The sequence below is a fragment of the Bos indicus genome, chromosome 8 (genome assembly GCF_029378745.1).
Source record: "Bos indicus isolate NIAB-ARS_2022 breed Sahiwal x Tharparkar chromosome 8, NIAB-ARS_B.indTharparkar_mat_pri_1.0, whole genome shotgun sequence".
Taxonomy (NCBI): domain Eukaryota; kingdom Metazoa; phylum Chordata; class Mammalia; order Artiodactyla; family Bovidae; genus Bos; species Bos indicus.
The window spans coordinates 75837581-75865305 of NC_091767.1; the positions used below are offsets into that span (position 1 = coordinate 75837581).

Here is a 27725-nt window from a genome sequence, read left to right on the forward strand (position 1 = left end):
ACACAGGGTTGAACCCAGGTCTCCCACATTGCAAGTGGTTTCTTTACCATGTGAGACACCAGGGAAGCCCCAAAATACTGGAGTGGTTGGCCTATCCCTTCTCCAGGGGATCTTCCGGATCCAGGAATTGAACCAGGGTTTCCTGCATTGCAGGCAGGTTCTTTATCAGCTGAGCTACCAGGGAAGCCTCAGGGAGGAAAGGCTGTTTCTGCCTGGCCTGGGATCCTCTGGGCAGACTTCCTTCACCCTCTAGGAAGGCTCCCCTGCCCAACCAAACCCCAGTTCCTTAAGCCCCTCCTTTCTCTCTGGTTGCTTTGAGGGTGAGAAGAACAGCCAAGAGCTTGGCCCCAGCTCAGCTGGGACAGTGAGGCGGGGCGGGGACAGAAGAGGAATCTCAGGGTCTGACCCTCCAGAGCCCCCTGGGGAAGTGGTGGCTGACCGCACTCACTCATGCTTCCCTACCCCCACCCCAGTGCTCCAAATCCTACTCCAGCCAGTTCCTCGACACCTACGATGCCCACAACATGGCCGTGGATGCCGTGTCCTGGAATCCCTACCATACCAAGGTCTTCATGTCCTGCAGCTCCGACTGGACAGTGAAGATATGGGACCACACCATCAAGTGAGGGGTCTGCCCTCCCTCAGGCTGCGCCCTGGGCGGGGACCAGTAGGGTCTGGCACCATGAGCCCTCTGTTCTCTCAGCTTTCCGCCCATCCCCACTGCAGGACCCCGATGTTCATCTATGACCTCAATTCAGCTGTGGGAGATGTGGCCTGGGCACCGTACTCATCCACTGTGTTCGCAGCAGTCACCACCAACGGGAAGGTAAGTGCCCCTTTCCTGACCCTGCTGATCCCCTACTGAAGACAAGATGAGCCATCTCAGCTGTCCCTCCTGGAGTCCCACCCCAGGCCAAGGGCAGCTGGGGGAAGGCAGAACATAGGACTCTGTGTATCCTCAAGGGCCCAGGCCACTCGGGGACCTGTCAAAAGAGGGGTCATTCAGGGACTTCCCTGGTGGTCCAGTGGTTAAAAATCCAACACAGGGGGATACAGGTTTGATCCCTGGTCCTGGAAGATTCCACATGCCATGAGGCAGCTAAGTCCGTGGGCCACAACTGTTGAACCCACCTGCTGCAACTACCGAAGCCCACATGCCTAGAGCCTGTGAGCCTCAACAAGAGAAGCCATTGCAATGAGAAGCCCACACACCACACTAGAGAGTAGCCCCATCTTGCTGCAACTAGAGGAAACCTGCGTGCAGGTAGAAGACCAGCACAGCCAAAAGTAAATAAATAAAAGAGGGATCTGTCATCCCATGAGGCCTGGAGGAGAGAGTGGAGCTGTTCACCTTGAAGGAGACAGCAAGATGGGAGATAAGATCCCATGAGGAGGAGCTAACTTCTCTGAGTGCCATGGGGAGGGAGCTACAGGGTGGCAGGTGCCAGCTTGATGTAAAGAGAAACTTATAAACCAGAGTCAACCTGCGGTCGAAATAGCATCTAAAAGGTAGTGAGGTCCCCATCCCTGGGAGTGTGCAAGCTGAGTCTGAGTGGGGAGATGGGAGGGGTCTGTGCAACAATAAGAATTGGTGAAAGCTCAAAAACAGCTTGTGGGGAAATTTTTTTGTGGGAAAGTTTTTGTGCAACATAATTTACTTATGGACTTTGATGTAAGCTGAGAGGCACCTACCAGGAAAGAATAGAGTGTATTAAGGCATCACCCTTAAGTCAGTCATTTATTTGCTTGAACAAATGTCTAACCAAGGGCTAACTATGGCTCCCAACTCCAGGCCAGGGCCTGGTGGTTCAGTTGATTCACAGAGCTTATGTTCCAGTGAAGGGAAAGCAATAGAAAACAACAACCAAACTCCAATAGAGTTAAGTGCTAGGCAGAGATCAAAAGAGGGTGACATGTGTACACCAGTGTTCACAGCCGCATTATTCATAACAGCCAAAAAAGTGGAAGCAACCCAAATGTCTGTAATTGATGAATGAGTAAACAATAAGTACTCTGTCCATAAGAAGTGTTACTCAGCACTAACAAGGAATGTACTACTGATACATGCTACATCATGGATGAACACTGAAAGCATGCTTAGTTTAAGAAGCCAGTCTCAGAGACTTCCCTGGCTGTCCAGTGTTTAAGACTTCGCCTTCCAATGCAGGAGGTATAGATTTGATCCCTGGTTGGGGAGCTGAGATCCCACATGCCTCCTGGCCAAAAAATACAAAACAGAAAACAGAAGGAATATTGTTAACATCTTCAATAAAAACATAGTCCACATAAAAAAAATCTTTAAAAAAATTAAGAAGCCAGTCACAAAAGACCAAACATTTTCTGATTCCATTTATGCTGGTCTAGAATAGGCAAATTTATAGAAATAAAGTAGATTTGTGGTTACCTAGGGAGACAGGGGTTAGGAAAAAGTGGGTATGACTGGTAATAGATACGTATAAGGGTTCTTTCTGGGGTGATGAAAATGTTCTATACTTGGTTGTGGTGATGGTTACATAACTGTGAACATACAAAAAAATGGGAATTGTATACTTTAAATGGGTAAATTTTATAGTATATGAATTATATCTCCACAAAGCTGTTATGGGGCTTCCCTGATAGCTCAGATGGTAAAGAATCCACCTGCAATGCAGGAGACCTGGGTTACATCCCTGGGTCAGAAAGATCCCCTGGAGAGGGGAATGGCTACCCATTTGTGCCAGGAAAATCCCATAGACAGAAGAGTCTGGCGGGCTACAGTCCATGGGGTTGCAAAGAGTCGGACATGACTAAGTGACTAACACTTATATTTTCAAAGCTGTTATATCTTTAAAAATAGAGTGATGCAAAAAGAAAGGACTGGGTGGTCCTTTAGATAAAGTGGTCAGGGAAATCTTATTTAAAGAGGTGACATTCAAGTAGAGAGCTGGGTCACACAAAAGGGTCAGGTGAAGATGAGTGAGGCCTTCCAAAGGAACTGCTAGTGCAAATGCCCTGAGGGGAGAACAAGCTGGAAAGGTTTAAGGAACAGGAAGTTAGGGTGGCCAGGATCTTGTAGGCAAAGGGCTGAGAGCCTGAGATGAGAGCAAATGGTGCAGAATCGAGAGAAAGAAATCAGAATTTTTATGTAGCATGCCCAGGGAGACTATTGGAGGATTCCAGATTTTTTAAAGGTAAATCTAGCTGCTACACAGAGGATGGATAAGAGAAGGAGGGGAGATGAAGCGGGAAGACCAGTTAGGATGCTGCACAGTCTAGGCAAAACTTGCTAATGGTTTGGACTTACAATGCCGTAAAAATAAGATCCAACATTTGTTCAGCACCTATATAACAAGCACTGCCCAAGCACCTGACATATATTCATTTGGTAGAAACCCTGGCTCTGCTACTTACTGACAAGTTAGGCTTAAGAGCCTCCATCTCCTCATTTATAAAATGTGGAAAATAACAGAACCTACCTGATAGAGTGGCTGTGACTACTGTAATTAGATGATGCAACCAGGTAACATGCTTGCCCAGAGTCTAGTACATCATACTGTAGAAGTTGCTCAGTTGTGTCCGACACTTTGCAACCCCATGGACTGTAGACCACCAGGCTCCTCTGTCCATGGAATTCTACAGCCAAGAATACTGGAGTGGGTTGCCATTCCCTTCTCCAGGGGATCTTTCCAACCTAGGGATTGAACCCGGGTCTCCTGCACTGCAGGCAGATTCTTTACCATCTGAGCCACCAGGAAAGCTGTAAGTGCTCCATAAATGGCAGCTGCTATTACTGTTAATTCTGTAGAGACTTAAATTTTCTCCTAAACATTTTATTGTCATTCCCTCAACCATAGGAAAAACAAAGAGACGCAAATCGCCTCTCCTATTGCCTCCAGCTCCAGTGTGCTAGGCTTCTGTCGTGTTACCCAAGAAAGTCCAGGGGCAGTTCCTCTGGTTGGGGGGAGCGGGGACAGGGACCCCATTTCCCTGATTGTGCTGACACCTACCTCTTCACAGACCCACGTGTTTGACTTGTCCATCAATAAGTACGAGGCCATCTGCAACCAGCCCGTGGTGGCCAAAAAGAAGAACAAGCTCACCCACGTGCAGTTCAACCCCATCCACCCCATCATCATTGTGGGCGATGACCGAGGGCACGTCACCTGCCTTAAGCTCTCACCCAACTTGCGCAAGATGCCGAAGGTACAGTCTTGGGGAATTTGGGCTGCCAAGAAAGAAAGTCTCCAGGTGGGGAGGGGGGTGGTTGGTGAGAGAAAGGGGAGGAGCCAGGGGATAGCCCCAGGTTTCTGGCTTTGGAGGCCCAGAGCAGGGTGATGTTGTTGTCCAAGTGAGAAGCATAGAAGTAGGTTTGTAGGGGGACAGATGGGTTCTGACATGCTGAATCTGAGCCCCAGGTGGAGACAACCGGTAAGCAGGTGACTGGAGTCCCAAGTCTGGGGGTAGTACATGGGCATCATTGGCTTGCTTGGTGTTATCCAGGCAGGGGCTCAAGGCTTAGTTTCCGGTCATTCGCTGGGCTTGCACAGAGCTTCAACTCCAATGGTCCCTGAACTGGGAGCTGTGGGTCCTCACAGAAAGCAGGAAATGAGCCATGAGAAGGGTAACTAGGTCAGTAGCTAGGCAGTCCTCCTTTTGAGCTCTGGTTCTTTTCTGGGATCTAGAATGATCCAGAGATCCTGACCAGAGCCCAAGGGCTCTGAATACAGGCCACAGAGCCTAGAGCCATAACCTCAAAGTCTAGATCTCAGAGTCCCGATTCAGACTTAAGAACCCAGACTTTAGAATCCAGAGCCCAAGGGTCCAACTTAAAAATCCAAAACCCTAGATCGCAGTCCTGTCCATTTGGGTGCTAGGAGGAAATTTGCTCTCTGCTAGGTTCTGGACCAAGGTCAGAGCTGAGCTGGGGCTGAGCCACGTTGCCCTGATGACTGTACCCCCTGGGTTGCCATTTGATGCCTTTACTTGCAGTTTGAGGAAACAGCAGGGGCCTCTTTCAACTGCTGACACCTGCCCCCATGTGCCACCACCAAGGCAGGCGCCACTGCACTAACCCTCTCATGCCAGCCTGGCCTATTCCCCACCATGGCCAGGGAGGCAAGGGCTGGGATTTTGGCTGGGCCTGTAATTGTAGCCAGCTGGGGGAGGGGTGGACTTGGCTATAAATACTCAGAAGGCTGCTGAGTGCCTGCAGCTGTGGCCCAGAGGCTGTGGTGGGCTGGGGGTGGGGTGGGGTGGGGGTTGGGGGTGGGCGTGGTCTGAAACTCTGCTAAGCCCTGCTAGTTGGCCTTCAGCAGCCAGAGGAAGGCAGTACAATTTGTGGAACAGATAAAATCTGTTCTTGATTTAGTGAGGAGCATGACCCAGGCTTAGGCTGGTAGAGTTGGATAGCCCCGTGGGTGGGATGGTGGTGACCCTCGGGGCTGGGGGCCAGCCATCACACGTTGAAGGCAGTAGATGTGGTGGGAGGCCTGCCTTGCCCACTCTGACCCAGGGAGGCAAGGATCTCCCACAGTCTCAACTCCTCAGAGCAAGGGTCAGCATCAATATCTCTGAGGACCTGAGGACATGGGTACCTGGGAGTCAGAGAACCTGAGCAGGTGACAGCTGGGGGCTGGTTCTTGCATGGACTGGCAGTTCCTGTGAAACTGCCACCTGACTCTATCAGCAGCCAACTGACTCAGGCCAGAGGAAGTCCTATGGGCTGCCCCGCTCTGCAGGCGGCAGTCTCCCTGATCTCCCCAAGAGGGCTGGGCCACAGAGGCCTGACTGCCCAGCCCGACGATCGTCCCATGACTGGTGTCAGAGCCCACCAAAAGTCAAGGCCTGCTTTCCCCAGCTACTGTCTAGATGGCAACTGTAGCTCGGAAAGGCAAGGAACTTGCCCAGAGTCACGTAGGGAGTTAGCAACGAAAAGCCAGGCTTCCTGACTCCCAGATGAGGTGAGGGTGAGAAGAGAACATGAGGTTAATCTGGGAGAGAGAGAGGGAAGGGAGAGAGACATCTTTGTCTTCTGCCTCACGAGTGTCGGAGTCAGTGGGGCAGGGGCAAAGGCGCTGAGCCTTGAGGGGAGGGGGAGACAGATTTGGGAACAGGTGCAGGACTCATGCCAGGAGGAAATCTGAGCTCCACTGGGTGTCAGCAGCCAAGAAGGGCCAGAAAAGGGCCTACAGGCCCCGCCTCTCCCCCCACCTCACAGCCATGGCCAGATCCAGGCTGGGTCTCCAGCAGGCAAGGCTGGGGCAGGTGCCAGTGAGCCCTGGGCACAGGTGGCTGAGAGGGCAGGGGGCTTGGGTACAGAGGGAAGGCGAGAAATGGCAGCTCCCCCAGCCCAGCCTGCACCCCACTGCCTGGACAGAAGGGAGGGTGGCACTGGTGCTGGTCTGCCAAGGAGCTCACAGGCCTGGGAGTTGCACACACCCAGTGGCCCAACACTTTTTCACAGGGTCCAGCTTCCCAGCGAAAGGATTAGAGTGCCCTATAGGCAAGTGTGTGTGTGAGTGTGTGCGTGCGCGCGCTCAGTCACATCTCTTTTGTGACCCCACGGAATAGTGCGCCAGGCTCCTCTGTCTATGGGATTTCCCAGGCAGTAAGTTGCCATTTTCTACTCCAGTGGATCTTCCTGACCCAGGGGTCGAACCCATGTCTCTTGCATCTCCTACATCGTCAGGCAGGTTCTTTACCACTGCACCACATGCGAAACCCCGTGGCCAGGGGTGGGGGGTGGGGTCATTAATTCAAGACCCGCTGTTCTCGGGGACAGTCCCAGCTGAGGACATCTGGAACCACATGGGACATGCCATCTGCCCTCCTGACATCCTCCCCCACCTGGGGATAACTGAGACAGCAGGCCTGGCCCCAGGTGGTACCCCACTCCCTGCCTGAGCTGGAAGTACTGGGTAAGAGTACTAGGTGAGGGCACCTGTGGCTTTGTCCACACTTTCCCTCCACAAACACACACCTCTTAGCTCCTTGTTAGGACTCAGCCAGAGACCTTCCTGTAGTAGAGGTCTGAGACTACAGCTCTTCCTGGATTGCCCCACCCCTCCCCGCCCCCACCATCAGGGTCCAGAAGCTAACTGGGCAGGAGAGGGCGCGGCAGCGCTGGGGTAAGCTAGGCTGAGGCAACGAGAGGTTGCCCGTCCCTCACCAGTCCTCCCTGGTGTGTGCTTCTCTTCTCCCCAGGAGAAGAAGGGCCAGGAAGTACAGAAGGGGCCAGCTGTGGAGATCGCAAAATTGGACAAACTGCTGAACCTGGTGAGGGAAGTGAAAACCAAGACCTGAGGGCCTGGCCTCCGAACCTGGCCCATGTCTTGAACCTAGTACTTGTAGCCCCTGACCCTGGTACCCCAGTCCAGCCTTGTACCCAGTATGTGTCTGACACTACCCCTGATCAGGTTCCAGCGCCCTGCTCTGGCCCTGGTCCCATCACCTCACCCCAGGACTTGGTCCTCAACCCCTGTTACCCTCTCCTACTTTGCACAAATAAACCTGTGTCTGGAAGTCCACCCACATCTTGAATTTTGCTACAGCAGGGCACCCAGGAAGAGGAGAGAATCTCAGGGTAGAGTCTTAGATCCATTTATTATCCAGCAAACAGTAGGAGGACCAGAGGAGGGGCCCAGCCTGGACACCCTCCCATTATTGCCATGGATTCTAGTTTGCTTCCCCAACCTTGAGGGCCGAGAGGCGCTTGGCCTAGGGGGAGGGTGGACCCCACCCCCGTCCGCTGGGATGGAGCAGAGTCCAGATGGCCCTTGCCCTAGCACCAACTCATGAACCCCTGCCCCAAGACTGTCTACCTAGGGGCAGGGCCCCTCTTGGAGCCAGGCCGACCAGACACTGGGCGGCTAGGTCCAGTTCCACACAGGCTGGACTCTGAGTTCTGGACCCCAGGCCTGCTGGACCCTGGGATCCCGATTCCAGGTGCCAGGTGGGGTGGACTTAAGTCCCAGACTCCGGGCTAGGCCAGGGGCCTTCAGGGCTGCAGCAGGTAGCTGCCTTCATGGCTGGGCTTCTGGGGCGGGGGTGCCTTCTCAGGACAGGGGCCAGGGCTGGAGTTGGGACTGGATTCAGAGAGGGAGTCGATGTTGGCAGAGCGCGAGTGGCAGGCCCAGCAGAGAATGACCCACAGCAGCAGCAGCAAGAAGCCGACGAGGCCGTTGCAGATGATGGCGATGAGGGCCCCCTGGGAGAGGGCTGCCCCCATGACGGGTGCACCCTCAGATGAGCACAGGCTGAGAAGCTGCCTCAATGGCAGGACCCATGCCGAAGCGGGGCGCTGGGATAGCCGGCCTTCCACACACTCAGCGATCCCTGGGCAGTGGAGATGTCTGAGCCTGTCGGGGGTACAGAGCAGAGGCAAAGCATGGTGAGGAGGAAAGGGGAGGGTGAGGCTGAGGAGGAGAGGGTGGAGAAGAGAGCCCCCTCCCATACCTCCGGCCTCCCAACAGGTCTAAACACCCCACAGAGCCAGGACCTGGCTCTGGGCACCTGGATGGGGGTGTGGCACCAGTGGGGAAGCCGGAGTGGGCATGGCCTGGCCCTACCCACTGAACGTCCAGCCCTCAGAAGAACTGTAAGAGTGGGTGGGATTGAGGAAGCCCAAGGCCTTGAAGGATGGGCACTGTGACCAGCTTTGGTGTGGCCTGGACACTTCCCTGCTCTCAGGACTTCAGCCAACCAGCCCAAGAGACCTCCAGAGGTGCCAGCTCACACAGAGGGAACTTTGTGGAGGCCTGGCAGGCGTGTGTGGGTCTGTGTATCCAAAACTGTGTACCTAGGTGCGCCTCTCAGAGAGACTGTTTCACCAGGTCAGGTGCGTGTGTCTCTGTGTCTGGCTCTTACTCTGTCCCTTGGTTCTTGCCTGGATGTGCACCTCAGCCTCTGTATACCCACCTCCGGTGTGTACCCATCTGTAGCTCTCTTTATATCTGTCTCTCTTATGTGTCCCCATCTCTGAGTCCTGAGTGTCTCTCTTGTGTCTCCTTTCTCTCCTAGTCTATTTTTTTGAGTATCTCTGGATCAGTCTCTGTATGCCTAGGTCTCTTGTGTCTCTCGTCTCTCTTTCTTCCCCGCTGTGTGTCCATCTGTCCCCGTGGACGTGTCTCACTCCCCTCTCTGTAAGGGCTCTGTAGTTCTGTGCGTCTCTCGCGTGTCTGTCTTTTTGTCTGACTCTCTTTCTCCCCGGCTGTGTTTCTGTCTTAAGCTTCTTTATCTCCGTCTCTGGTTCTCAACCCCCATGCCCGTGGTGGGTGGGCCCCTCTTACCTGAGTTAAGCCCGGTGCGCGCCCGCGGGAGAATCCGGGGTAGCGGGATGCTGGGCGCCGAATGATGCTCGGGAGTCTGCGGGCGGGGGGCAGCGGGAGGTGGGCACGGGTGACTTCCCCTCCCCCGGCCCTCCCCCTCGGCAGCGCAGCCTCCGCCGGCCGCTCCCGCCGCGGCGCGACCGGGGCGGCCTCTGCCGCGGGCGGTCTGCGGCGAGCGGCCACCTCCTCCCCCTGGGGCGGCGCCTCCTCCGCGGCCGCGGCCGCTCGCCTGCTCGCACGGCGGCGCTCGGGCGGCGGCGGCAGTCTGGGCGCGGGGTTCGGCTAGGCTCGGCTGCGTTCGGCTACGTTCGGCTGGGCTCGACGGGTCTCTCGGCTAGGCTCGGCCAGGCTCCGCCGGACGCAAAAACAGCGAAGGAGCCCCGCCTCCTGGGAGGCTGCGGCCGGTGGCTTGCCGGAGGAGGAGCCATCCCTCGCCGCTGCCGCTATTTAATTGGCTGCCCGTGCCAGGCTCCCTTGCCATTGGTTGTGCCCTGGGGAGAAGACAGGCTCACCCCTTGTGCGGGCGGGGGCGGGGGTGGGAAGAGGGCTGAAGGGGCTATTCAGTCTGGATACTTCCCCCGGGGAAGGGTACAGGAGCGGGACCCGCCTACCTGCGGGGATTTCTTACACCTACCTCACCAGGAAGATCTGCACACCCAAAAGCTGAAAAAGGCCAAAGCCTCTGTATCCACTTGAGGGGACCACCTCTTCATATCTGGGAGAGGTCTCTGTCCCCTTCATCTGCAGGAAGGCACTGGGATACCACATCCGGGAGGAGACCGAACCTCCTGGTGTTGAAGTCCCCTATACCACCGCACGTCCACTCTCACCTGAATGTGAACCCTGCATCCCCACTTCAGAGGGTCTGTGGTTGGTTCCACATTCCCTGGCCTCAGGACGTGTGAGCAGCTCTGACAACATAAGTTGTTTTGACACATGTTGAGTTCCTACCCAGTATCGGTCAGGGCTTCGTACTCTGACCTTCTATGGGGGAGCCTAGGACAGAGGGGAATGGGGTATTTTGAGGGATGGCTTAGCCCCGGCTGGAATATAATCAGGCACGACTGTCCATCCTAGAAGCTCCTGACTCCTCCATTTAGAAGCTCTCCTAAGAGAAAAGTCTGCTTGGGCAGGAGCCATCAAGTAGGGCTTCCCACCCGACTTCATATGCCAGTGATTCCTCAGTGTTCTGAATGGACCCTTTTCTCATTCCACTAGACATATTCTCCCATGGGTAAGCACAGCTCTGAAGCTATACTGTGAAGACTTCTGAGTGCTCCCAAATCCAATGTTAACTTATCTCTGGACTTCTAGATGCAAACCCAGCCAGAATCAGGGTGGTGTTGATTTCTGGTTCTGCCACTTAACTAATTTTGTGATCTTGGGCAAGTTACTCAACCTCTTTTAGCCTTGGCTTCCTCATGTGTAAAATAGTTTAGCCTCAGCTTCCTCATCTGTAATAGCTACCTCTGAGGATGGTATTTATACCAGACACATCTCAGCAAATGCTGCATCTCAATAAATGCCAAATGACACAACCCCAGGGACCACATGGGTAAGGGACCCCCTTCCTTCAATGACATCTCTATAAATCCAAGTGCTATCTTGAAAATGAGACAAGGAAGGGTAAAACAACCTGAAAGTCTGAGTCATCCAAACCTATTGAGTTACTTAGACATGTCTAAAATAAAATTTCAGACCCAACTGAATTTACCAGAGAGGATTAATTTTAGTTTCCCCTGCTCCTGTTACCCAGCAGGGTGGGGGCACTGTGAACAAGATCAAATCAGTTCTAGGAAAGAGAGAAGACTAATAATATTGCACATCTGAGTGTAATATGAGTGAATTTGTGACCCAGCTGCAGGAGTTTAGATTTTATCCAGAAGACAGTGGGGAGCCACTGAAGAAATTTTGAACAGAGGGGTAAATGTGATCATATTCAGAAATTAGAAGGATGATTTGGGCGGCTGGGTAGAAGGAGGGATTGAAGGCATTTGAGAGTGTAGGTGAGGGATTGAAATGACTTAGGGAAATAGGAATGGGGAGATCAAGAAAGCATTGAGAATATAACTCTCTAAGTTACAATTGTCAGGACTTGGAGCCCTAGACCTATAGGATATGGGGAGTAAGAGGGAGGAAAAGTCTGGGATAACCACCTGGCTGGTGATAGGGATGCATGTGTGCGTGTTCAGATGCTTCAGTTGTGTCTGACTCTTTGCGACCTATGGACTGAAGTCCCCCAGGCTCCTCAGTCCATGGGATTCTCCAGGCAAGAGTACTAGAGTGGGTTGCCATGCTCTCCTCCAGGGGATCTTCCCCACCCTGGGATGGAACCCGGGTTTCCTGCATTACAGACATATTCTTTACCACTGAGCCACCAAGGAAGCCCGGTGATAGTAGTACCGTGATGCTATTTGCTAAGATAGAGAACACAGGAAAAGGAGTAAGTTTCAGCAGGGGTTTGAGGTGGGGAGGTGATGAGTTCTGTTTCGGGTATGTTGAATTTCAGGTACTAATTGGACATCCAAGTTGAGATGTTCACTAGATGGTTGGATAAACAGGTCTGAGGTGCAGGAGAGAGGTCCAGGTTGAAGATAACATTTTGTGAGTTTTAGCAGAGGGGCAGTAGTCAAACCAGGAGAGTGAAAGAACTCATCCAGGAAAAATAGGAACTGGTTTAAACAAAAAGATACATTTATCATCAGATACCTGAAACCTAAAGACAAGGATGCCTCAAGAACAACCGAAACTAATAGGTACAAAAGCCATTAGCATCTCTCCACTTTTCATCTCTCTTATTTTCTGCCTGTCTCCTTCATTTCCATCCTCTGCCTTGCCTCAACATTGTCATCCCCACCCCAAGACTGGCTTCCAAGGTGCTTCTGGTCCATGTGCTGAAAAACGAAACTTCAGACAACCCCAAAGCTTAAAATCGTACTGTCTAGGCGTCCAAAAAGACACTGGCTTCATTTTCTTGGCTGCAGTTTGCATGTTTCTCAGGAAGCACTTTGATTGACTCAGCTTAGTTAGAGGCTTGGACCAATTAACTGGGTCCAAGGAATGGATGAGAATCAGATTGCTTAACATGGCCCTACCATCATAACTGCATGGACTTTGGGATGAGTAGAACAGAAGAAGAGAGATTCTGAAAAAGCAGAATGGCATTTGTTCACTATAGTTCATTGTTTCCCTATATGTATGATTCCAAAAATGCCCTCACCTATATAATCCAACTATCCCATTGTATATATGCCAATAAATTAACTTCCTTTTCAATGGAGGACAGCTCAATGACACATCCAGCTGCTGCTTCTGGAGGGTAAATCACAGGACCAATATTCTTCGTATCCTTTAAACCACTCCTCCCCACCTGCCCACAAAAAAAGCCTCCTGATATTTAGAGATGGAAGATATAGAGAGTAAAATGGAGTAGAAAGAAAACATTGTACGGTAGCCACTAATTATATAGTGGCCATTATATAGTGGCCATAATAGAATGTATTTTGGCCATGAGTAACAATGAAAATGATGGGACTAGAAAATCTCTTGGCAGCTATTGGTTGACTCACTTCTTTGAATACAGAGTTCTTCCATCAGCCAATCTGGTTGCCCCAGGTTTTGCCCACAAAAATGAGATTCCTTACCCAGTGCTCTAAGAGCACCATTGTGGGAGGGTTTCTCTATGGGACACTGAACTGATTAGCACTCCACTTTCTGGTGGTGTCTTAGGGATTTTTCTGGAATTGAGCAATCACACATCTCTGCATTTATAAGGATTGGGTATGGTTTTATTTTTCCTCCCAGATGATACTATTCTTTTACAACTATTCTTTGAAAATCAGCCATCTGTCAATTACATCTGGGGTGGGGGTAGGGAGAATTCCGTTGGCTAATATCATATTTCATTGATCTTGAGGCCCATTTTTCTTCTAATTTAAACAACTCTAAAATCAGAATATATCTTACCATTAATGGCATGTAACAGCCTCTATTTTTTTATTTCAAACCTCTATTTTTTTAGTGATTCATATTATTCATTTAGTAATTCAAATAACTTGCCTCTTATAATTGATAGAACATGAGATTTACTAAATATAGCAATTTTATCAGTCAGAGTTCTTGATCACAAATAATGGAATCCACTTCTGAATAGTTGAAGCATAAAAGGGATTTGTTCAAAGATATCGTGTAGCTCAGCGTTGTTAGGAGGGTTAGGGGAACGGGCCTGAGGCTGTTTCTAGGAGCAACACCCAAACCACACCGTGCAACCTGATGAGGAAGTGGCAGTCATCACTGCTCCAAACACTAAGCCCTATGGCACTTTGGTGGTAATAACTCAGTATTGTTTTTTTTATTTTTAATTAGAGGATAATTACAATATTGTGATGGTTTCTGCCGTACTCAATGTGCATCAAGAACTCAGTATTGTAACCACGAGGAAGCCACTGCTGTTGCCACCACCACTCCCAAAAGCTAGACACTTGTGCTATAGGAAATTCAAGTCCTATGTCCAACCTGCCTCCTTTCTATATCGGTCAGAATTTGTTAGATAACACAGAATTCGTTAGATAACAACCTCCAGATCTTACTGGCTTAAAATAGCAAAGATGTATTTCTTGTTCAGCTACGGTTCCAGTATGGGTGAAAGGGAGAGGAAGAGTCTTCTCACTGTGGTCACTGAGGGATCTAAGCTATCGGAAGCTCCACCAGCTTACGATGACACCTTCTTCTTTTTAAAATAATTTTTTTAAAGTATTTATTTGGTTGCACTGGATCTTAGTTGAGGCACACAGGGTCTTTCAGTAGTGGCATGTGACCTCTTCGTTGCAGCATGTGGAATCAAGTTCTCTGCTGGACCACCAGGGAAGTCCTGATGCTACCTTCTTGATATGAACTTTCAGAGTTGGCTGTGGCAGAAGAGAGTGAGGTTGGAAAGCGTATACTGGCTTCTGCTCACACTGCATTGATCAGAACAAATCTCATGACCACAAGCACTGTCCTCCTGGTGCTTAGAAGGAGAGGAGAACCAGAAATACTGCTGAACTTCAGTGATATTTACCTCGCTCAGATTGCTCACTTCCAATCAAAGATTCACGTGGGGGAAGTAGCATGCCTGTAGACAAAATGCAAGGGGTGCCTGGAATTTTAGTTCTGACTTCTGTATTGAGGAGGCTAGGTTTTTAAATGAGAACTTTGCCCAGATAGAAACACTATTTAAAAGTTGAAAACATCCATGAATACCACAAGACTTCCACTTCCATAATCAATGCTAGAATTTTGTAGAACCACGCTTTCTGAATCTTCAGGTTTGCCAAGAAGATGCAAGGTTTGTGCCAGCTCTTGGAGCAGTTTCTCCTTTTTAGCACTCTGTCTGGGAGCACTTTCAGTCCCTTTGACTGTGGTTTCTGGCTTCCTGGGGCATCACAGGCTGGAGTGACAAGGCTGGAAACCTTTCTTCAACCTGTCCTTGAATGATGTCCTTGCCTTTCCTGCATCCTGTTCAAGTCACTTTATGGTGAGAGACATCATCACGTTTGCCTGGCAGCGGGGTGGTGGTGGTGGTGGTGTTTAGTTGCTAAATCGTGTCTGACTCTGCAACCCCATAAACTGTAGCCTTCCAGGCTCATCTGTCCATGGGGTTTCCCAGGCAAGAACACTAGAGTGGGTTGCCATTTCTTTCTCCAGGGGATCTTCCCGACCCAGGGATTGAACCCGGGACTCCTGCATTGATAGGTGGATTTTTTTTTTTTTTTACTGCTAAGTCACCAGGTGAGCCACACCTGGCAGGGTAGAGATATCCAAAATGGTGGTCTGAAAGCAATTAGAGGACTACAGAGCAAGTTTTAACTTATTTAACTCAGATATGGGAATGTTTCAGTCTTGACCTCAGACTGCTAGGAGCTAGATCATTTATGCACCTTGCTGAACTGCAGAAGCTAAGTTATCGGCTGTTCTCTGATATTGATTCCCTGGACCTGAGAGGCCTAGGTCCCAGCAATCAAGATGGAAGTACATTGCAAGAGCCTGAGGAACTGAACAAGTCCTGCTTGTTGTCCCGACCCTGCCTTCTCCCTCTCCTTTCTTCTTTCCAGACAAGCATCTTACACTTCCTCAGTCACCATAATAATAATAATAATAATAACAAACCCAGCTTCTGATAATGCTCAAATTGATAGTTTAATTCCAGGTACCTAACAAAATATTGATTCATCTCTTTCAGTTCCAGTTCAGGTTTATGCTTCTCAGTTCAAACTCCAAAATTCCTAAGGACTTGCTCTCATCAGCCTGGCTTTGGTCAGGTGCCATTCCTTGCACCAATTATGGAGCCCTGCACCAAGGTCACAGATGTGGAGCCCTGCACCAAGGTCATCCCTGAAACTGACTGAACCCCATAGCAACCATTGCCACGAGCCCCCCAATCTAAACCAGCCAGCCCCCTGACTCCGTATTTGATAAAAATAGCCACCTTATTACCCACCCTATAACACCCTATTGTTGTTGTTGTTCAGTCACTAAGTCATGTCCAAATCTGCAGCCTCATAGACTGCGTACTCCGGGCTCCTCTGTCCTCTGCTATCTCCTGGAGTTTGCTCAAATTCATGTCTTTGAGTCCGTGATGCTATCTAACCATCTCAGCCTCTGCTGCCCTCTTCTCCTTTTGCTTTCAGTCTTTTTCCACATCAGGATCTTTTCCAATGAGCCGGCTCTTCACATCAGGTGGCCAAGTTATTGGAGCTTCAGCTTCAGTATCAGTCCTTTCAATGAATATTTAAGGTTGATTTCCTTTAGGATTGACTGGTTTGATCTCCTTGCAGTCCAAGGGCATCTCAAGAGTCTTCTCCAGCACCTCAATTTGAAAGCATCAATTCTTCAGTGCTCAGCCTTCTTTATGGTCCAACTCTCACATCCATATATAACTACTGGAAAAACCATAACTTCAACTATATGGACCTTTGTCAGCGAAGTGATGTCTCTGCTTTTTAATACATTGTCTAGATTTGTCATAGCACCCTAACCAATCACCTAATGCCACCCTTCCAGCAGGAATTTTCTTTGTCTTGAGGCTATAAAAATTGGCTACTAGCCCATGAAAGGTGTTGGCTCTCCCTGGTCTGTCAGGAGATGAACCCACTGTTCTAACAGCATCTTCTGCTCTAATAAACTCTATTCTCCATTCATTCTGCTTCATGTCTGGAAATTGTTTTCCAACCTACGCTTGGACCACAACACCAATGACCTGTGGAGAGGGAAGGGAGGTGGGGTCATAGGATGTGACTCCCATGAAACCATATGAGTAAAAGGCTGTTCCACCAGAAGGGAAAAGAAACATGAAGGAGGATACCATACTGATGTTCATGGATACATGTTCAAAGTAAATAAGGAAGAAGCTCTCAAAGAGGTAGAACATAGTTTTATGTTCTACTATATTTACAGGAAGGAACATAGTTTTAAGGAAGCCAAGAAAGGACAGAGATTCAAGAAGGAGGGAGAGATCAGCAATCCATAATGCCAAAGAGAGGGCCAGGTAGTTCATAGGAAGGGACCATTGGACGTCAGAACAAGGAGGTTATTATCTTGGCAAAAAGCAGCTCACTCTATATTTGCAGTGGGCAGTGGAGATGGGGTATTGTGGTTTCAGGAGTAAGTTCAGTCAGTTCAGTTGCTCAACAATGCCCAACTCTTTGTGACCCCATGGACTGCAGCACGCCAGGCATCCCTGTCCCTCGCCAACTCCCGGAGTTTACTCAAACTCATGTCCATTGAGTCGGTGATGCCATCCAACCATCTCATCCTCTATTGTCCCCTTCTCTTCCTGCCTCAATCTTTCCCAGCATCAGGGTCTTTTCAAATAAGCCAGTTCTTCGCATCAGGTGGCCAAAGTACTGGAGTTTCAGCTTCAACACCAGTCCTTCCAATGAATATTCAGGACTGATTTCCTTTATGATGGACTGGTTGAATCTCCTTGCAGTCCAAGGGACTCTCAAGAGTCTTCTCCAACACCACAGTTCAAAAGCATCAATTCTTTGGCACTCAGCTTTCTTTATAGTCCAACTCTCACATCCATACATGACTACTGGAAAAACCATAGCTTTGCCTAGACAGACCTTTGTTGGGAAAGTAATGTTTCTGCTTTTTAATATGCTGTCTAGGTTGGTCATAACTTTTCTTCCAAGGAGCAAGTGTCTTTTAATTTCATGGCTGCAGTCACCATCTGCAATGATTTTGGAGCCCCCTAAAATAAAGTCTATCACTGTTTCCATTGTTTCCCCATCTATTTCCTATTAAGTGATGGGACCAGATGCCATGATCTTAGTTTTCTGAATGTTGAGCTTTAAGCCAACTTTTTCACTCTCCTCTTTCACTTTCATCAAGAGGCTTTTTAGCTCCTCTTCACTTTCTGCCATAAGGGTGGTGTCATCTGCATATATAAGGTTATTGATATTTCTCCCGGCAATCTTGATTCCAGCTTGGGCTTCATACAGCCCAGCGTTTCTCATGATGTACTCTGCATATAATTTAAATAAGCAGGGTGACAATATACAGCCTTGACATACTCCTTTCCCTATTTGGAACCAGTCTGTTGTTCCATGTCCAGTTCTAACTGTTGCTTCCTGACCTGCATACAGATTTCTTAAGAGGCAGGTCAGGTGGTCTGGTATTCCCATCTCTTTAAGAATTTTCAAGAGTTTGTTGTGATCCACACAGTCAAAGGCTTTGGCATAGTCAATAAAGCAGAAGTAGATATTTTTCTGGAACTCTCTTGCTTTTTCTTACTTCTGGAACTCTTGCTTTTTCTGGAACTCTTTTGCTTTTTCTTACTTCAGGAATAAGAAGCTCATGCAATATAGATTACTGACTGGAAAAATTGGGTGGAAGGAGAATAGATACAGAAGGATGTGGAATTAGAGGAATTTTTTTTCTGAAATGTTTTTGGATTCCCCTGGTGGTACAGTGGTTAAGACTCCATACTCCTAATGCAAGAGATCTGGGTTCAATCACTGGTCGTGATACTGTGCTCAGTTGCTTCAATCGTGTCCAACTCTGTGTGACCCTATGGACTGCAGCCTACCAGGTTCCTCTGTCCATGGGATTCTCCAGGCAAGAATACTGGAGGGGTTTGCCGTGCCCTCCTCCAGAGGATCTTCCCAATCCCGGGATCGAACCCAAGACTCTTATGTCTTTCTATCTGCATCGGCAGGTGGGTTCTTTATCACTAGCACCATCTGGAAAGCCTGAATCCCTGGTCAGGGAACTAGATCCCACATGCCGCAACTGAGACCAGCACAGCCAAATAAACAAATAATAAAAATAAATTTTAAAAAATAACCCTGAATTCTAACTCAGGCAAGATGGTTCTTTAAATAAGTAGAAATAAAATAAAAACATCTTATGTGTTTCTAACACAGGATTGTTTAAATACTGGTGAGAAGGAACCAGGAGAAAGGATATAATTGATAACTATTTTTATTATTACTCTCTGTGTTCCCCAGGCTGCACAGATCCAGTCATGAAGGGAGAGGAATGGAAGCCAAGGCCCTGGCAGAAGGTGTGAACCACTTTGACTTTTCCTTGGCCACACCAGAAAGTAGGGTGGAGAGAGGAGGTGCCTGGCCTTGACGCTGGGTGACCCAGGTTGGGGCCCAGAGCACCCTGGGATCGTAACATGGTCTGTGCCCAGACAGAGAGGCTTTGTGTAGACAACAGAGAGTCCCAGGCCTGGAGCCAGCACCTCAGGTGGAGGCAGGGTTGATACAAAGCAGTCACACTCTGGGATGGGCAAACGTGCCATGTGCTCTGGTTCCCCATCTCAGAACCATGCCTGCCGCGACCCACTCCCCATTTGATCATCTTCCCTCCTCCCTGCCGAGCAGTCACCTGCTTGCTCAGCTCCACTCCCTACCTCCCATCACTCCTCAGCCACTGCCCCCACCTTCTGTGCTCAGCATCCCTCAAGCTGGCTCACCAAGGTCATTTTCATCTCCTTGTCACATCTAATGAATACACTTCTGCCTTTATCTTTGTTGACTTCTTGGCAGTGGTGAGGCTGTTGATCCCTTCTTAAGACACTACCATTCTTTGTCTTCCACGAAGCCACTGTCTCTGGGAACATTTATTCCTTCTCCTAACAACAGCTATTGTTTATGAAGCACCCAGAGCTGTACAGGTATCACAGATTTCCATCACCTGCACACAGACCAGGTCAATGGAGCAGATGAAGGAATGGGGGATCAAGGCAATTGGGGGGCTCTTCTAAAGCCCCATAGCAGCAGTGACAGCCTGGATTAAAACCCAAATTTGAGGGACTTCCCTGGTGGCCCAGTGGTTAAGAATCTGCCTGCCAATGCAGGGAACACGAGTTTAATCCCTGGCCTGGGATCCCACATGCCACAGGGAAACTAAGCCTGCACGTCACAGCTACTGAGCCTGTGCTCTTGAGCCTGGGAGCTACAACTACTTACTGAAGCCCACATGCCCTAGAGCCAGTGCTCTGCAACAAGAGAAGCCACTGGGGCAATGAAACGCCTGAGCATCACAACTACAGTTGCCTCTGCTCACTGCAACTAGAGAAAGCCCGCATGCAGTGACAAAGGCCCAGCACAGCCCAAAATAAGTAAGCTAATTAACTTTTCTAAAAAATGAATTTGCTGCCTTACCCTCAACTCCGCCATGCAGCATGGCTGTCTTGCTTCTCTTGCCCCTCCGCAGCCTCTGTGGTAGGTTATCCTCTCTGCACCCACCCTCCTTTCCTCTTCTCCTCTCCAGTGAGCTCCTCCCTGGCATCATGAGTTCAGCACCCACTGTTGTGCCAACAGTGCTCTAACACCAACCCAGACCTTCACTCCCAAGTCCCAGACTAGTATTTGTTGCTGCTGCTGCTGTGGTTATTAGAAGCTAAGATTTATGGAGTGTTTACAACATAGTAGGCACTGTACTAACTTCTTTATATACATCATCTCATTAAATCCTTACAACCCTAATGAGATAAGTGTTGTCTCCCCATTTTCCACTTAAGGAAACCGAGCCTTAGAGAGATTAATCAACTTGTCACAGGTCAACAGGAGCCCGGGTTACCTGACCCCTGAGCACATTCTAGTAACTACCGACTGGATGCTTCCGTACTTACACTTGACGTGTCTGCATCTGAGCCCGGCTGCCTCTTACATGCTATGTAACCACAGGCAAGTGACTGAATGTCTGAGCCACAATTATTATCAACTTCCCCACAGCCTATCCTCCTCCTACGCTCACTAGTTCAATAAACAGCCCTCCAGTCTTCCAGTCAACAGGGCTTGCTCAGGTCTCTTTCTTCTCCCTTCCTCCTCCACCCTACGCTCAAGACGTGGTGGTTCTGTGCTCTAAAAGCACAGTTCTCCAAACTGGTTTTTACCAGTGGGGACAGGAAAGCGTGGAGGGGCAACACACGGGTAGTGGGGTAAGAGTACAAACTACCGTGTATAAAATAAGCTACAAGGATGTACTGTGCAACACAGGGACTCTAGCCAATATTTTATAAAAATTATAAATGCAGCATAACCTTTACAAATTGTGAGTCACTCTATTGTACACCTGGAACTTATATAATATTGTACAGCTACTGTACTTCAGTTTTTTAAAAAAAATTTTTTTAAAGGCGAAAAAAAAGACACGGTTCTCATTGTCCCGGCCCTAGTGCTCACACACCGTTCTCTCAAAGCACCTCACGCAGTCCTGCTTCTAGTCTCACCACCGTGGGTTCCGAATTCACTTCCTCCTTGCCTCCTCTGCAGGGCCCCAGCGCAGTCTTTCCCAACACAACCTCCCCAGCTCCCAGGGCCCCCTGACTCTCAGCAGAAGCTCCTGAACCTCAGCCTGGCTTTCAGAGCCCAGCCTGCCCACGTCCACCTTCTCTGCCGCTCCAACTCTGCACCCAGTCCGCTCCTCCCCACAGGAGGGGCCTCATGTGCCCATCTTCCCCCCCAGGGTGGCATTCTCTGCCTCTCCACAGTCTCTCCTACAACTGGTATGTGCTTGCTTTTCTGGTAACACTGAGTCCAGAGATTGAGTGTGCTCAGGCTGGCAAAATTGGTAATGTTTCTCTATTTTATAAACCAAATAATTATATAAATGAAATGTATTTTATATAAATTATATTGTTGTTGTTGAGTCCTAAGTTGTGTCTGACTCTTTGAGATCCCGTGCAGTGCAGTAAGCCAGACTCCTGTGTCCTTCACTACCACCCAGAGTTTTCTCAAACTCATGTCCATTGAGTTGGACTTGCTATCTAACCAACTTGTCATCTGTCGTCCCCTTCTCCTTTTGCCTTTAGTCTTTCCCAGCATCAGGGTCTTTTCCAGTCCTTCAGTGAATATTCAGGGTTGATTTCCTTTAGGATTGACTGGTTTAATATCCTTGCTGTCCAAGGGACTCTCGAGAGTCTTCTCCAGCACCACTATTCAAAAGCATCAATTCTTTAGCACTCAGCCTTCTTTATGGTCCAACGCTCACATCCATATGTGAGTATTGGAAAAACCATAGCTTTGGCTCTATGGACCCTTGTTGGCAAAGTTATGTCTCTGCTTTTTAATATGCTGTCTAGGTTTGTCATAGCTTTCCTTCCAAGGAGCAAGTGCTTTTTAATTTCACAGTTGCAGTCATCGTCCACAGTGATTTTGGAGCTCAAGAAAAGAAAATCTGTTACTTCCTCTACTTTTTCTCCTTCTATTTCCCATGAAATGATGGGAATGGATGCCATGATCTTAGTTTTTTGAATGTTGACTCTTCTCTTTCACCTTTTTCGAGAAGGTAAATGGCAACCCACTCCAGTATTCTTGCCTGGAGAATCCCATGGACAAAGGAGCCTGGTGGGCTACAGTCCATGGGGTCACAAAGAGTAGGATACGACTGAGCGACTAACACACACACACACACACACACAATGTTCTGCCGTTAGGGTGGTATCATTTGCATATCTGAGGTTGTTGGTATTTCTCTCAGCAATCTTGATTCCAGCTTATGATTCATCCAGCCTGGCATTTCACATGATGTACTTTGCATAGAAGTTAAGCAAGCAGGGTGACAGCATACAGCTTTGTTGAACTCCTTTTCCATTGTTCCAAGTCCAGTTCTAACTGTTGCTTCTTGACTCACATACAGGTTTCTCAGAGTAAAGGTAGGGTAGTCTGGTATTCCCATTGCTTTAAGAATTTTCCACAGTTCGTTTTGATCCACACAGTCTTCCCTGGTGGCTCAGATGGTAAAGAATCTGCCTGCAATGCGGGAGACCCACGTTCGATCCCTGGATCGGGAAGATCCCTTGGAGAAAGGAATGGCAACCCACTTCCAATATTCTTGCCTGGAGAATTCCATGGACAGAGGAGCCTGGCGGGCTTCAGTCTATGGAGTCGGACACGACTGAATGACTAACAGTTTCCCTCTCACAGAGTCAAAAGTTTCCATGTAGTCAATGAAGCACAAGTAACTGTTTTATATACAAATACATAATTTATATATATTTACATAAATATATAAGCCAGATATATAACAATATATTAATTATTTATTTTTTGGTTGTGCTGGGTCTTCGTTGCTGCACAGGCTTTTCTCTAGCTACAGCAAGCGGGGGCTACTCTCTGGTGATGGTATGCAGGTTTCTCGTCGCGGTGGCTTCTACTGTTGCAAAGCATGGGCTCTAGGGTGCATGGGCTTCAGTAGCTGCAGCGTGCAGTCTCAGGAGTTGGTTTGTGGGCTGTAGAGCACAGGCTCAATTGTTTCAGAACACAGGCTTAGTTGCTCCACAGCATGTGGGATCTTCCCAGATCAGGCTTGGAACCCATGTCTCCTGCATTGCCAGACAGATTCTTTACCACTGAGCCACCAGGGAAGCCCTATATAACAATATTATATAAATTAAATATATAGTTGCACAGCAGTGTGAATATACTCAAAAGCACAGAACTATGCTTCCCTGGTGGCTCAAATGGTAAAGAATCTGTCTGTGATTCAGGAGACCTGGGTTTGATCCCTGGATTGGGAAGATCCCCTGGAGAAGGGAATGGCTACCCACTCCAGTATTCTTGCCTGGCAAATCCCATGGACAGAGAAGCCTGGCGGGCTACAGTCCATGGGATCACAAAGAGTCAAACACGACTGAGTGACTAACACTTCTACACTTTATGCACTAAAATGGTTCAAGTGGTAAAACCAAACCAAATTAAATATAACTCCTCTCCAAGGTCCTAAGCAGTAGGAAGGTCATGGGGGGCACCACCCCACTCCATCCTCTTCAACTGTGCAGAGACACTGGATATTTGATGCTGTGGTGTACACGGTCTCTACTGAGATTCCTAGGTTGGAGCTCAATGTCCAGGATCCTTCCTTCCCAAGCCTGCCCTGACCCCTCTCCTAGGTCATCATTAGGGAGTATTTGTGGGTCCCACTTACCCATTTAAAAGCAGAACCCCCTCTTCATTTGGAGGGACTCTCTGGGTGACTTTGCCTCTCTTCTTAGCAAAATCACTTCAAGAAGCTTAGGCCTCCAGAAGGCCAGAGTTGGGAAGATATCTGTGGCTGGCCCAACCTTGAACCTGAGATTGTCATCCCAGGAGAAAAGGAGGAAAAAGGTCCAGCCGTATGCCTGAGACAGGAAAGGGAAGACAGCAACCCTATGGCTAAGCTGGCACACCAATGTCTGCCTCAGGCAGCCAGATCGCTTGGGAGCAGAAATCAAAAGGTGTCTTTCCCTGCATGTACAGACATACACTAACACAGACACATAACCCACAATCAGAGACACACAGCACACAAGCAAAAGCACACGTGTGCAGAAACAACAAGCTTACCCACAGGTACAGGCATGCGCATGAAAACACACATCCGTACAGTACACATATGTCTAACGCTCACTACACATGTCCTGCATATCCAGGAAAATACACTTAAAGGGGTTCACGGGTCTCCATGACACACACACACGTGCACACCCAAAGGTAAACCTATCCATAGACTCAACAGGTATCACCAAATGTGTTTTGGACCAATGACCAAGGAAAAGAACTCAGAGATAAAGACACAGATCGGTTTTCTAGAGATTAGAAGCATGCGAGTAATGAGGAGGAGAGGATCCTGGGAGACAGCCAGGTGGAAATCGGGAAGGGAGAGGCACTGACACCAAGGAATGAGAGTAATGATTATTTACATGGCACCAACTGCTCACCTTGCCCTCACCTACCCATCTGTTCATTTAGCAGTTACTGAGCTGGGTCTTCTGCTGGGCTTGGGAAGCAGGGAGCCTGGTCTCCAGCCCTGACCTCACATGCACAGCTTGGGAGGGAGAGACACCTATCCGTGAGCAGCTCTAACAGTGGTTAGTGTTGTGATGGGGGATACACACTCCCCTCTGGGTGATGTCAGGGAAACTTGAACATTGAACAAGTAGGAGTTGGGAGGATGAAACAGATGGCTATGGAGGTCAACTTGGACCAAAGGAACAGCACATAGGAATGTCTGGTGTTAGTTTCCTGTTGCTGTTTTAATAAATTACCACAAACTTAATGGCTTCCAACAACAGATTATTCTCTTACAGTCTGAAGGTCAGAGGACTGAAATCAGTTTCACCAGGCTGAGGTCAAGGTGTGGACCTGGGAGGGGAATCGATTTCCCCACCATTTCAGCTTCTAGCAGCTGCCTGTGTTCCCTAGCTTGAGGGCCTTTCCTACATTTTCCAGCCTCTGCTTCCATCATCCCATCACCTTCTCCTCTGAAGACTCCTGCATCTTTTCTATTAGGATAGCTGTGATTGCATCCACACCACCTGTTAATCCAGGATAATCTTCCCATTTTAAGACCCTTAATTTAATCACAGCTGTAAAATCCTTTTACCACGTACATGTACATTCAAAGTTTCTGGGAATTAGGGTGCAAACTAATTTGGGGGCCATTATTCATCCTACCACCAGGTGGGTGGTGGATTATCTCACAATCTTCATAACATCTTCTAATGTAAATCTTATCCCCAGATTGAAGAGGAATCTTAGGCTCAAGATTAGGTGATTTACCTTAAACCAAAAGGGAGAGAGAAAGGGAAAGATAATAGTTTTTTAAAAACAGAAAAAAGATGCAAATTTATTTTTTAAATGATTTTTAAGTCATATAAAAGAATACAGAGAAAAATTCAATCAGTCATTCAAAGATCTCACCAGACAGAAATGGTCAGTATTATTTGTATGCATAAAGCATTAAGGGAGATTGAGAGAGAGAGAGAGAGGTAAAAATAGAGCCAGACACAAAAATGAATGAGACACACTATAGAAGTTTTTTTTTTTTTTAAGAACCAAAGGGCAAAGTGTATTGTTGTATTTAAGAGGGGAAAGAAACTAAAGTGAAAATGAAGAAATAAACAAACTTCAACTAAATATTTCCTCACCTCAAAAAGCTATTCATTCTTAAAAGCACCCTCTCAAGTTAAGACAAACAATTTCAGCTAAGAGATTAGAGTAGGATTTTTACAATTATGTTTTGGATTTATCTGCATATTAGTTGCTCTGAACTATGAAAGAAAATGTGATTTTCTGCCCTCCTTCCCGCCCCTTTCCTCCATTCAAGACTGTGTTGCCAATGTTGTTTTTATTTTATCAGGATTTATAATATTTACATTCCATTCTGCAACTAAAATTCCCAACAGTTAAATCTTAATCTAAAGGAATTAATCTTCACCACCAGTCCTCTTGGGGCTTCCCAGGTAGCTCAGTAGTGAAGAACCCAGCTGCCAATGCAGGAGACACAGGAGACATGGATGCGATCCTTGGGTTGGGAAAACCCGCTGGAGGAAGACATAATGACCAGAGGAGCCTGGCAGGCTGCAACGAGGAGCATGGCGGGATGCAAAGAGGAGCATGGCAGGATGCAAAGAGGAGCATTGCGGGGAGCGAGCTCCGCCCCTGGCAAAGGTCTTGAGGAAGGAGGCTTGGCATACGCAAAGGCGGGATCAAGCCTCAGGAGTCTCCCTGGAAATTCTCGAGCAATCTACCCCCAAAACCAGAGTCTGCCTACTTTCTGCTTTGTGCTTTCACCTACACCTCTGACTTTACGGGGGGCTGTCCCCCACTACCTCTCTGAAAAAAGAGTTAGCTTACAGCTCCAGTTAATAATTCCTGGGTGTGACAGTGTTTCAACCTACAAACTCCCTTGGAAGTCCTCTAGCCTGCCTGAATAGGTTTTTCCGGCCACATGTGATTGCTCAGAGCCTCCAAACTGTGAGAGGCATGAGATGTTCTAAACTGTCTAAATACAGATTCCTTTGAGCAGTTAAAAGATTGATTAGAAATTGTATTGGTGAAGGGATTCTCACTTGTTGGGCCAATGTTTGCTGCTAAGTCTCCATATCCCTTACCTGCTGTGTCCCTGGCAGTGTATTGATTAATATAATTGGTGTAAGTAGTAGCTTTAATGTTTGTAACCTGGGACCCTTGAATTAATTCTTTTTCTTGTTATAGTCCACCACACCTTTGCTCTGTAGGAATGCAACTTTATCTAATGCTTTTTGGAGGCTGGCGCCTGACTTTAGAATAATCACCTTTAGAGGAAAAGGCCTCCGGGCCAGAAGATGATGCAAATCACCTAAACTTTTGCATATGATAAGTTTGCAGGAAGAAAGCCTGGCTTGCTGCTTGACTCTACCCCTTCCCCCATTATCCTCTATGCATAACTTAAGGTATAAAAACTACTTTGGAAAATAAAGTGGGGGCCTTGTTCACTGAAACTTGGTCTCACCAGGTCGTTCTTTCTCTTACCTTCTGGCTGAATTATTCAGCCTCTTTTCTCCACTGAATTTCTTCACTGAGCTATCCTCATTCTATTACTCTTTATATCCTTAATTAACGTTTAATTAAGCAGTTGTTTCCTGATCCTCGCCGACGCCGTCCCCGCTTCGAATACCCTGGATCCACCGGGGCTGGTCCCCGGCAGAGCATGGAGTCGCAAAGAGGCAGGCACGACTGAGTGCCTGAGCACGCTCCAGTCCTTTTACCATGAATTTGCCCTTCTCAGCTCCTTATTTTGGTTCAAGTCTCGGCTGGTTGGATTTTGTCCTTGCCTAGTTTTTCCAGAAGGACTCCTGAGTTCTGTATCCCTAAATTCATGATTGAGATCAACCCCTTGGTTCGTTATGTTTTGGGGGGTGACATTTTTTTACCCTCAGAATTTTGTAGATTTTGTTTCATTATCTTCGTTTGATGAATGTTACCTTGGAGAGATCTGAGTTCAGACTGACTTTCCCCTCCACTGACATGACTTGCTTTTTCTGCCTAGATTCCTCAAGTATTCTTATTTTATCCTCTAAGTTTGGTTACTAAATCAGTGTGTCTTAATGTCAATGCTATTCCGTATCAATTCTTCTAGCATATGGTGTGCACTTTCAATCTGAATATTCAGTTCTTATTTCAT

At 48.3% G+C, this 27725-nt stretch overlaps 2 protein-coding genes across 3 annotated transcripts in view; one reads left to right on the plus strand and one right to left on the minus strand.

Annotated features, from left to right (window-relative positions):
• The window catches only part of DNAI1 (dynein axonemal intermediate chain 1), a 68474-nt gene extending 60969 nt beyond the window's left edge, over window positions 1-7505 (plus strand). Inside the window, exons 17-20 of one of the 2 annotated variants that reach the window (XM_070795010.1) lie at window positions 474-622; window positions 704-826; window positions 3997-4182; window positions 7183-7505. In XM_070795010.1, coding sequence (XP_070651111.1) covers window positions 474-622; window positions 704-826; window positions 3997-4182; window positions 7183-7249 — 525 coding nt within the window. In that variant the 3' untranslated portion in view covers window positions 7250-7505. The remainder of the gene's footprint in view (window positions 1-473; window positions 623-703; window positions 827-3996; window positions 4183-7182) is intronic. The other variant, XM_019966443.2, reaches the window with a different exon arrangement.
• Window positions 7506-7562: 57 nt separating this feature from the next.
• ENHO (energy homeostasis associated) lies at window positions 7563-9475 on the minus strand. Its single transcript, XM_019966442.2, has 2 exons — window positions 9267-9475; window positions 7563-8336 (listed from the first exon to the last, which is right to left on the minus strand). Exon 2 carries the CDS (start codon window positions 8204-8206, stop codon window positions 7976-7978), a length of 231 nt encoding a protein of 76 aa, XP_019822001.1. The 5' UTR covers window positions 8207-8336; window positions 9267-9475; the 3' UTR covers window positions 7563-7975.
• Between the last annotated feature and the right edge of the window lie 18250 nt (window positions 9476-27725).